Source organism: Anser brachyrhynchus (genome assembly GCF_964034855.1).
Source record: "Anser brachyrhynchus genome assembly, chromosome: 2".
Classification (NCBI taxonomy): domain Eukaryota; kingdom Metazoa; phylum Chordata; class Aves; order Anseriformes; family Anatidae; genus Anser; species Anser brachyrhynchus.
The window spans coordinates 144563835-144576206 of record NC_137695.1 but is presented as its reverse complement, the minus strand read 5'-3'; the positions used below and the strand labels follow the sequence as shown (position 1 = coordinate 144576206).

Genomic DNA, 12372 nt, shown 5'->3' with positions numbered 1-12372 from the left:
AATTGCCTATCATCTTGCTTTGTTAAATAGAGTATTTCTCATGCCCAGCATCTAACTTTGCCCTCAATTTCCTTGAAATTAGCTTCTACTTTCAGGATCAAATGACAGCTTCAGAATAAGAAGATTCAGATTATGTTTTGTATAGTAATTAGAGGACCATTCCAAAATTATCGAATGAAACCTCTCAACTATATCTCAGCTACATTAGCTCAGATTAATAAAAAAACTTAACTATTTGATTGCCGGGGGAAGCTTTTGTATGGAATTAGCTCTCTACAAAATTCATGAGCAATATTTAGACGGGGATTCTGAAACTGAAGCGAGTATGCAAAGCAGAACCATGCAAAGATAGCAAAACTAGTGGTAAATAAGCTAGTTCAGCCAGATGACTGTGTTGCCTTTCTGGCTATTTTTCTCTCTCTCCCTCAGCATGTGTGTGTGTATGTACATTTAAAGCTTGACGGGATCAATTCTTCCATTTCCTTCAGATAAAGTATAAATTACCACTTGCCCAGCACTGTGGTTTGAGAGCCAGATTCTAAGCATGAGAGTTTTGGTTATTCCTATATGGAATGAAGGTCTTATTCAATCTCTTCTTGATTAACTGAGGCAAACACAGAAACATGAGAAACATTTTATTTATTTATTTATTTTATCTTAGCAATTGATTGGTAATTTTGAAAGTAATAGATTGGTATTTAAAATATATGGACATATTAATTTCTCTTAACATGAGTTTTATCTATGAAAGAAGATCATTCTCTCTCTGTTTTTTTTTTCTGCTTTCCTGTGACTTACATTTTTTGTCACAGTCCAATTACTTTTTTCCATAAAAAAATTATTTTCATATTTAATAAGCCAATCTAAGATCCTATTATGCTGTTGTTAACTACAGGAGCTCAGTACTAACTCACTTTCATGTAAGTGTTAGTTGTGAATATTAAAGCCAGATTTTAAAGATCCTGTTAAACAGTCAGTGTTCAGTTCTGAATAACCTGTAGGTCACTTGTCCATATATCCTAAAGCAAAACTGGTTCTTGAAAAAAAGTTCCAATGGTAACATCAAATATTTTTCTTTAATGAGATTGTTATTCTATGTAAACCTAATGAATCTGGATTAATTCAAATTCTGTACATCATGCTTTTAAACCCCATTTTTCTCAATTTCAATAGATCCTTTAAATAATGATGTTAATTAATTTAAACACTAGCATTTACTATGCTCACATCCTCTCTCCCTTTTGAAACTGTGACAGTTAAGAATACCCAGAGTTGCAATGCATTTTCAAGCAAATCTATAGCTGGAAGATGAATAAATTCAGAATATGATGTGGAAACTAAGAAAAAAAAATATAATAAATAAAAATTAAAAAAAATAAAATTAAATAAAAATAATTATTTCGAGTAAGGTGAAGTTTAGGTAGGCAATACCCACTGAAGATGTCATCAGGGATGGAGCAAGTGTTATTTTTCATCCCTGTAGGGCACATTTTCATTTTGTGGGGTCCAGCCTCTCCCATCAAGAGACCAGGGTAAATCACATTCCTTTTTGTTGTTGTTGTTTCTTAGAGTTGAATTTGAGATAAGAGCTGTCAGAAATTAAAAACTTTATATTTTGGAATTTCTTCATCAGCTGACTTATACCTACTTATCAGGGAGATGATCTGTCTCTGGGTTAAAAGAAAGAAAGTTTCAGGTTGTCTGAACTTCAGAGTTCACTGTACTAGAAATATGAATGTGTAACCAAAGATTTCTCGTACAAAGATCTAATAGAAAAGGAAGTGGTCTGCAGATATAGATTCAATATGAACATAACATAAATAACACAGTTACACATTGGTTATCAAAGAACTGAAGGATTATAAGTTCTACGGAGCTAAAAGAAATATATATGTCAGGGTTATTTTTTTTTCCCCTTTGATATTTATTTTCTCATCATTAATTTTATGGTGCACTGTTGTACCAGTTTTAAAAAGGAGAGTTAGCATGAGATTCCGTAACTCATTCAGGAATATAACATCAACATCTTAGTCTGTGATTATAATAACCCTTCCTTGCTGTTTTATTTGGTAAGAGATAGGAAAGAAATGGGACTACAGCATGGAGAATGAAAAATAGAACTTCAAGTAATTTTTGTTGCATGTAAAGGCAATAATTTAGCATTTTCTGCGATTTCTATGGACCTTAAAACTAAGTAGCTGGATTAGCACAGATCATCTTTTTGTCTAGTGCTAGTGAGTAACAAAAATGTCAATCTGAAGTGTCTTTCATTTTCTACATGAAAGGCAGAATGTCTGAATAGTGCTACATTGTGCGGTTTATCTACATCAGCATTCTTGGAGCTTGATTGAGGATCTCAAAATTTAGGTGCTGCTTTCTTTTATACAGACAGATTGTGGGAGGAATTGATTAAACTTTCTTCAGAATTTGACAACCAAAAATCACAATGTCTTCAAGTTTTATTTGAAGTGCAAGACTTTACATGGAATTATTGCTGACAGTAATAGTAATCTGATGAAGAAAAATCTATATTTTTTTTGAACAATGAAACAATTTAGTACTTAAACATATATCTTCTAGAAACTGAAAGAAGAAAGATACCATGAATTAATAACTACTGAAGGTTGCAGAGGTTATTTTCAAGATATATATTACTTCTGTTGTTCTGTTGTTTTGTGTGTGTGTGTGTGTTTTTGTTGTTGTTTTGTTTTCTACTAACTAGCTATGTGTTTGAAATGTTTTCAGTCTTTCCATATTTGGGAAAATAAAATAAATAATGCAGATCTTTTAAACTAAGGAAAATCTTGCAATTAACATGAAACAAAAATAGAGTGCTTTAGATTTTTTATCAATCTGTTTCACAGTGCTCTGTCCAGCCAATGAAATACGTCTGGATTCAACAGGAGTAATACTGAGCCCTGGCTATCCTGACAGCTACCCAAATCTCCAGATGTGTGCATGGACCATTTCTGTGGAAAAGGGTTATAATATCAGCATGTTCTTCGAATTCTTCCAAACAGAAAAGGAATTTGATATTCTCGAGGTGTTTGATGGTAACTATAGGATACACAATTTTGTATGATATATTTTCTATATAATGTATTTTTATTTTACATGTGTGCTGCAACTCACAAATCACTGTTTATTAACTATAAATTTATTAATTTATTAATGAATTTAATTTATTCATTGTTTATTATTAACTATAAATTAGTTAAGTATTAAAAAAAAACTTAAGCAATTATTTGGATTTGTTTTTCTAAAAGGAATTGTTGGATTATGTTGTGTTTAAAAACAATGCTGCATTAGTTATGTTTAGAAATACATTTTTTTTCACAACAAATAGGTACCATGTAGTATATAATACATATATACAACATGTAAATTTCCATTCCTAAATCAGATTAATTTACCATTTGCACGGAGGATATTTTCTTTGTATATTAATTATATTAACACAATTTATTGTATGTGATTTAAAACTTTGCAACTCCTTTGTTTGTTTATTTTTTCTTCCTTGTATCAAGGACCAAATAGTCATAGCCCATTGCTCATTTCTCTCAGTGGGGACTATTCATCTTCTCTCAACATAACCAGCAATGGCCATGAGGTATTTCTCCGGTGGTCAGCAGATCATGGCACCAATAAAAAAGGATTCAGGATAAGATATATAGGTATGTAAATCAGATTTTTAATAATGTGTATAATAATTTTCATTATAGACCATATTTATTTATGTGAAAAGAGTAATATAAGGTGTATTTTGTGACATTAATTGCCCAGACTAAAAAGAAATCCAATCTGTTTTATATGTGAACCTGGTGATACTGATTTCATGAGGGGAAAGAACAAAACAACAACAAAAAAAACATATACCCTAAATAGGATGTATGCATCACATGCGCTCTATCGAGATTTAAGCAAATGTTTCACAGAACTTTTACATGGTTTAAGGCAGTACTAAAGCTGAAAGAATCAGCTTCCTCCTTCTTACGTGTCATTTATTGGCACTTGTGTGCCTTTGTCCTTCATCCTGGATCTTTATGCAATTCAACATTAATGCATTTGGTGGGACAGAGGAAAAGGCGGCAACAAGGCAGTAGTGAACAGCTGTAATCTGGGAAAATATGGGACTCTGGTGGGTTATACCCTTTAATTCAAGGCTCAACAAAAGCAGCATACAGATATAAAAAGCCAACATTGTATGCGTTATTAATTCAAATTAACATGAAGATGGTACTTAGCAAAGAGTGATTTTTATATAATTGCTTTTATAGAACTATTATGTAATACCATTTTTACAGATTAATAATTTTCATCAATCAAGCTAGAGGAGTTTTTTTACTATTTGCAACAATTATACAAAATCTGTATTATTTATTTATTTATTGACCAAAGATGTGAAATACACAGAATTAAAGGACCTGGGGATAGTACCTTTAGAACAGTTTCATTGCCAATACTAAAGAAGTTGGTGCCATGATGTCATGATACAATTTCACTTTACAAAGTGAAGAAATAGAAAATAGATATGAAATTCTTCGGTCTGATTTTTTTGTTTGTTTTTCCTCACTCAATTTTTGACTACTTCACTAACGCAGGAAAATAATTAGACAGCACAATAGTCTGTAAAACAATATTAGTGTCATCTCTCCCTTTAGAGAGGACAGTTTTCTCAGAGGTAAAATATTTGCTGTGTAATTAGATAAAATTCACTGTTGGCTAGACAGAAAATATTACACTGTACTTATTTTCATTGTCTATAGTACCCGTTGGATCCAATAAAAGAGTATGAGGAGAAAGATCTTAAAACTTTAGTGGCAGTAAGAAAACTGTTGACAGGAAGTATTAAGTAATATTTACCATAACACTCAGAAAATACCAGTGTATTTTCTTATATACTAAAAGAGTAGATGTGTTTGTATCTCTGCTTCTTCTAAGAGTATAAGGCAGGAGCAGTGTAGTGTAAGAAGAAAATGTTTTCATAGTATGTGCTCTGAAAGATACGATTCATGTTCTGCTGCTAGCTTTAATAAAGAGTAAGTGAACAGCCATATGACTCCATCCTGATCAAAGGATGCCTTTGCCTGAGAAAACCATTGCCCTGAAGTAAATCATAGGACGTGGAAAGGCTTAAAGAGAAAGTGAAGCATCAACTCTGTATTTGCCTGAGGAATGGAATGGTTTCTTTCTAGTTACCAGTATTTCTTCAAAGCATCAAGGGAGCACTTGGAAACCAACTTCCAACTTACTTTTCTGTGCTACAAAATGGGGAAAAACAATCTTAGCTAACATCTTGCCTCCTCCTTGACGAAAAAGATTGGAGACTAAGTTAAATGCTTAAACAAACAACATTTATCTTAAACTGGCTACCAGGCTGTAAGTTTCTTCTGTTGGAGTTTTTTGGCAAGGTAGCCAAAACCAGGTGACGTTGTTCTCATGAACTTAATGGACAAGGGATTTAAAAGAAATGCAAGCATAATGACATCATGATAATTAAGCAATCCTTAATGTCATGCAGATTTAATGTACAAAAATCCTTTTGCATTAAAACAACTGTATTTCTCAAAGATATTTTTGTTCTTATAAATGCTTCTGGATTTTTATTTTATTTGTATAACATCCAAATAAGGCTTCTCTAAGGTTTTTTGTTTTTGTTTTTGTTTTTTTCCCGTGGATTTATAGTGGCACTCATAAATACGATTAAAATCTGTTTTAGCTTTCACTAATTCACTTCATTTCATTGTATCACAGAACTTGAAACTAACTTATTTAGGACCAAAAGGAAAAAATAATTTGTAAATAATTATGTGTAGTATGCACTTGATATTTTCTTCTTCCAAAAATTTTGTATACTACAGACACATATATAATTGCAATAAATTTCATCGTAAATAAATTTCTGTGGTTTACTTGATTTAAAAAGAAGATGGTAAGTAAAAGAGGAGTTATAGAAGTGAGCTGTCTTTATATATCAGTGTGTGTGTGTGATCAGTATCTCAGGCTACTAAACCCTGAAGCCCTTACAAGGCCCTATTCTTCAGTAATATTGTGATATTCTTGCAATATGTAATATTCTTTTACCTTTACACTTAGTGAAATTGCTTGATGCATGTGTGATCAGGACACGAAATACAACTTCTACTGATATTTTCTCGTATTGTTATCAGAAGTACACTGAATTCAATAAGAATTTGTCAAGATTGCCACCTGGATCCTAAATGTATTTTTTTATTTATTTAATATTTATGTTTAAAGCTCTCTACTGTAGTACTCCAGAGTCCCCTCCACATGGTTTCATTGTCAGTCAGACAGGTGGACAGCTCAATAGTATGGTTCGCTGGGCTTGTGATCGAGGTTTTCGACTCGTTGGGAAAAGTACTGCTGTATGCAGGAAGTCTCCGTATGGTTATTACTCATGGGATGTTCCAGTCCCAGCTTGTCAAGGTAAACTATTTAATTATAAGATAATATACCCTAATTAACTTTATTTTATTTTTTCTAGCATAAATAATCAATTTTCTGACTTAAAATGAATAGGAGGTAATCGTTTAATGGTCATGCCTCTGCACCAAAATGCTTCTATCTAATAAACTGTTCAAAAACAAATGCATTTTTAGGAAATGGTATTTTAACAGAATTCATTAAGGTGGGCAGATACTAAAAATAGTGTATATCATTATGAGGACAAAAAAAACCTATAAAGTTGAAGTTGAAATTATTCAAAAGTTCATGAATGCTTAGTAAAGTTCATTTATTTATTTTTGTTTAGGTTCTACTTTAAATTTATGATTTTAAATTTTACTTTAATTGCCACTTTATCATGATCCAAGCACTATTTAAAAAAAAAAAAAAGAAAAAAAAGAAAGACCTGAAACTTGCTCCATTTCCAAGAACAGGAAACTGGAGAAAAAGAAATCATTACCTTTAATGCCATTCTAATCTTTCAGGATTTACACTGAAATTTAAAACAGAATTAATCAGATTAACTGATGTTTTATGTTTCAAGCTATCTACTGTTGTACTCCAGGCCCCTCCTCACAGTTTTGTATTTAGTCCCTTATGCATTATAAAAGCAAAACATGTTTTCTTTAACAAGAAAAAGAAAATGGTTATTTGATGTCCATCACAATTGTATTCTAATTATTCCTTTCCTGAAGAATGTTATTGTTCTGGTAACTTACATATCTCACTCTTCAGTGAAGTATTAGAATGATTTTTTTCCATGAAAAAATGCAGCTGTGTTTTATAACTTTTGTTCAGAACTTCATATATCAAGGAATTTGCATTATACTCTTACATAAGCTGGTGAAAACACCAGTTTATATTCAGTTAGATTTCACAAATTATATGTTCATGGTAGTAACAGATCCTTCATTAGGACATCCCAGCTTAGTGTTTTGATTAGATGCTTGCATACATTTTGTTCCTGTTGAGCAGTGGAGATAAATTCTGTATGAATGTTCCAAGCTAATTTCCCACAAGTGTTTTTTGACAATAAGTCTTTGAACTGCAAGTATGCCTGTATTTTTCAAAACTGTGGTACATGTGGTGCATTTGCTGCATATCATTCTTTTTCTGCTCATAAGTTGACATAAGGACTGCTTTTGTGGCAGTTATTTGTAGAACCTGATCAGATTGTTAACTAGATATCTCAAATAATTTGGAAAGTTCTACTGTTTTTTGCTGTTGTTGTTGTTGTTTGTGTGTGTTTTGTTTTAAAACATATCAGATGTCATGCTGTCTGATCAAACAGAAAGATTGTTGGTGTCGACTGTTTGAACTGATAATCATTTAATATATGTATTAATTGAATAACAGCTAATTATAATTATGCATATGATGAAAGTTAACTTGATAAATTATATGGATGTCATTCAAGTCTTCCAACAAGTCCCTGCGTGCTAAATATGGTTGTGGCATGATATGTGGCTTGCAATTCACAACAGCAAACTCTTCAGAATCAACCTTACTACTGTGAAAACCCTCAGAAGTAAGATGATTCCATGCATCACTCATGCATCTAAACTTCCCCTTGCTTTGTTGAGGTGAAAATTATCCCCATACCTGGATGATACAGTTTTATGATATGAACCCTTTCATTAAAATTTTGAGAACACCGTATGTAAATACGGTGTTACATAATACTGTAATACATAATGTTCTTTAACAGAGGATATTTACTGTACAGAAGGGATTAGCCATTTGCCATTCCACATTTGCCTCCACTACTAAGGAATACAACTTCAGCAAAAGTAGTTCTCTTTTAAGCATGAGCTAGTGCTTTTTACATCATCTTGTTATAGAGGATGATCATTGTTTTACTACCCATAATAACTGTCAGTCAGCTTTTGTCTGCTGTCAGGTTTTGTTCTCCACAATTTACCACCTATTTTGCCAGGTAATATCAGATGACAAAGTCAGAGCCCTGCCTTCTACTTCACATTTACATTTACAGTGTGTGTGAGTCAGCACAGGCAGGCAACAGGAACAACCACAGACTCACAGTTAAAATGTAAAGAGTAGATTTATTCTTGTTACCTCACTAATCAGGGGATCCCCGAAACAACACCTAAGCAGAGGAACATGAGCACAGGCACACAAGCAGGAACGCAGCAACCACTAAACAGGGTCCATGATAGAAGATCACCGGCCTGCTGATTTCACTTGTTTCTATCAAAAGTTTGCGCAGGTGCAGTTTTTACCACCATGCTGTGATTCTCACTGTGCTTTGATTTTCTCTGTACCAATTCCGGAAACTCAAGCACATCAGAGAGAGCACCTCGAAGTCCACCAAACACCTATGTTATCTATGCACAGATGTGCTACTTGTCAAACACACAAAGAGCAGCAGACATAATTTATATGTTTTTCTACATTGCTGCTCCCCAGACTTTATGTATTCCCAGCTGCAAGGTCACTTAAGCGTATTTACAATCCTCCTCGCCAGTTGTCCATTCTGATTCCATCCTCCTTGCCAATCTTCTACTTTTAACCTATTTCTCCCAACACAGTCTAGCTAGCAAAGCCAGTTTAATCAGTTCTTCACCTAAACTGGGATTGCCACAAGTGACCATTTAGCACAGCATAAAATGTTTCAGACATTCTTTTTTACATAGTAGTGCAAAGACAAAAAACAACAAGAACAACAACAAAAAGTTATTTGCAATTTCTTTGTTACCAATACATCACATTTTAATCTATTTATTTTCTGTCTCCTAAATGAAGATTACTAGTCAAATCACAGTAGAAGTTACTGGCATCATTCTGTAGGAAAGGAGAAATCTAAAATTTGTGAATTCTTTACCTCTGCAATCAGCACAATTATTTATTTATTTAATGTATTTATTTTTTATACTAAGTCCATTCCTTGACCAATATTTTTTGCTGCCTGCAGAATACTTCTTGACTGTATTTAAGTTAATGAGTTTTCTTTATATTTTTCATTTTTCATCTGTACAATTAGTCACTACTGAACTCTTTCCTGTCACTAACGAATGCCAGCAGCCTTTTCCATTACTGCTTTTTATTCTTTTCAAATTCATAAATAATGTTAGAGCATTTTCTTATGTTCTCATTTTTATACTTATATGAACAGAAATCTTGATCTCTGAACCTCTAAATAGATAATACCACCCATTCTTGAAATCTTGTCCTATAGAACTTTCCAGATACAGATTTTCATGGGTGAAAACTTTTTTACATTATGTACAAAACCAAATATATGTCAGTAGAAAACTTTCAAAGCAGAAGTGAGGAATCAAAAAGAAAAGCCTCAAGCAAAACTTCAGCAATTACCTGAAAGATTTCAAAGAAATTTCAAAGTTAATACAAAAGCACCATTCTTCTGCCATAGAAAGAAGTAAAAGGAAACTGCTTCAAACTCTAAATTGCATAATAATAACAATGCAAATTAAGTAAAAACATTTACTGTTCTAACTTTTAGATATTAAACATTCAAGCTGTATCTGTTAAGTGTAGTTCTTAAACATCACAGAGCAAATGAACAATCAAAGGTCTTTTAAAGGGTGAAAAGTCAGATTTGTGTTTCGGAAATTATCATTACAGAAACTTTTAACTGTGACTTGACATTTAATAAAGGATATTTAAGAGCTTTATCCAAGTCCAAAAATAATTTCTGAATTTCTTATTTCAGCTAAGTCTTTAGAATTGTGTTGATCTTCAAGAACTCATAAAGTTGAGGTCTTCCATGTGTTGCATATGTAGATCTTTGCAGTTGGAACAGTGTTCAGAAGTTCACAAAAAAGAATAGGTGTTAGCGTTTCCGATGTGATTACAATTATAATGTTGATCTGCAAAAATGTAGTTTTTACTGCCCAAGCTGACGTATAATCATGAAACATTTCAGTGATAGATCTGTGTTTTGGGCATTTTTGATATTCCATAACTGTATTTTTTAATCCTGTTTTCAGTTTAATTCTGTTTTCAGATGTGTCAGTAACTTGTGTTGATCTTTTCAAGTTTTTTCCCTTAACTAAAAGCCAGTTTCTGTGCAAGTTCCACGCAAGTAAAATGCACCTCATAACTGCTGAAAACTGAAAAATGTTGCTGAATGATTCCTTGGTAGTTCTATTTTTATTTATTTATTTATTTATTCATTTGTATAAACGGCTGTTATCAAAGATTCAGTGTGCTGACATGAAACCTGTTCCTTAAAACTTTAAGATTAAGGGAAGGATATATTTTTCTTATGCCACAAGATTGATTCTGTTAATATGGATGATAGGACTCAAAATTTATCAAGTAAGATACTAATGGAGATCTTTGAATACTGAAGGAGTTATTAATCTCTATGTTAGATATAAAGCATCTCAGATAGATACAAAAAATATATATTTTTCTGATTGCAGGAAGAAAAAAAATCTATAGTACGTGAACGAGCAGTGCTGTGACATGTTTTAGATGTCAGGTTCATAAGCAGCAGCTGTTGTGTTGTTGTTTTTTTAGGGGAGGATGTTGGATATTAGTTTTTATGCCCTACTGAAAGCTGTTCTTGATGCAACTGGCAATGGACTTGTTTCTGGCAACTCCAACTCTGAAACTTCTGTTTATCATTACCTGTGGTTTTGAAGGACAGGGCTAGCTTGGTCAGTGAAAATCTCCATCAACTGATTTTAAAGAGATGAGCTATATTGGAAACAATTGCTTATACCAGCTTGTTTGTTTGTTTGTTTTTATACCAGCTTTTGGCTATCTTCCTCTTTGCATAGATGGGTCTACCTAATGTTTGGTGCTGCAATCCAAGCTGTTGAGGAATTTGATATATATGTACATTTGCATTTTAGTGTCATGAGGGCTCTGTTTCTTTCTTTGGTGGAATCAGGTGAAATAATAGAACTCTGTCAGATGTTTTGTAAGAAGTGGAAGATGGACCATATATTTAATTAACTTGTCAGTTTTGATTCTTCCGGGTCATGTCTTCATACCCGCTTGTAGATTGAATTCACTGACTCTCAGGGCCTTGACTATCTCCTAATCTTGGTTTTCTTATTTTCTTCTAAAGATGTATGTTTCTAGTTGCCAGTAGACAGCCATAAAGTATATGTTTTTATGGTTGCCTAGACAAGGTAATGAGCAAATTAATTGTAGTTTTCTGACAACTTTTCAGTACCGCATGTCCTGTAGTTTAACTTTACACAGAATTCACAGTTTCTCTTCATGGAAATTCAAGCATATTTTTTTCACTGATCTTATCATGTATGTTCTGCAAACTGTAATAGCATTAGTGCTTTACCTGTGTCTCAGCTGTGATTATTAGCTGTGGTACAGAGCCATACTGTTACATTGCTTATGAAGCAGATTTGTCTTATACCAGACCAGCTCACAAAAGGGACAACAACTGATCACTTTTTTTTTTTTCTATATACTATTTATGCATTGAGAGGCTTAATTCTACATAGCTCTGCACGGGAGGGATAGGTGGTCTCTTACTGTTCAAGATTCCACTTTAAAGTAAAGTACTTAAGAATTAAGTGCCAAAGCTCTGTTTTAGGGATCTGACTTGCATTATATGTGTAGTGTTAAAATGTGGAAAAGACTCAGTTTTTGTTATTGTTTAGGGCTATTTCTAGGGCTACTTCCTTTGCTTTTCTCCTTTACAGGAGGAAGAATAGAATGTTGAAAGTTAATATTACTGTTGCCAGAGGTCACACAGGTCATGTGATGGAAGAAACCCAAAGTACAAACTAGGTTTCCAATGTCTCAATCTGGTGCTTTATTCATTCAGCCATGATGGTCATGCCTTTTCCAGATATTTTTTATTTCATCTTCTTTTATTGTCTTCTGCATTTTGAATGAGTAACTGCAGGGTTACGAACCATGTATTATTTTTTTTTCTTTTTCGTAGAAACC

The 12372-nt window shown here is 32.9% G+C and overlaps 1 protein-coding gene across 6 annotated transcripts in view; it reads left to right on the top strand.

Moving 5' to 3' along the window:
- CSMD3 (CUB and Sushi multiple domains 3) overlaps window positions 1-12372 on the top strand; it is a 703323-nt gene that overhangs the window by 612659 nt on the left and 78292 nt on the right. For all 6 annotated transcript variants that reach the window (XM_080578052.1, XM_080578051.1, XM_080578050.1 and 3 more), the window contains 3 exons: window positions 2865-3053; window positions 3528-3674; window positions 6259-6447. In XM_080578052.1, the coding sequence (XP_080434178.1) occupies window positions 2865-3053; window positions 3528-3674; window positions 6259-6447 (525 nt within the window). The remainder of the gene's footprint in view (window positions 1-2864; window positions 3054-3527; window positions 3675-6258; window positions 6448-12372) is intronic.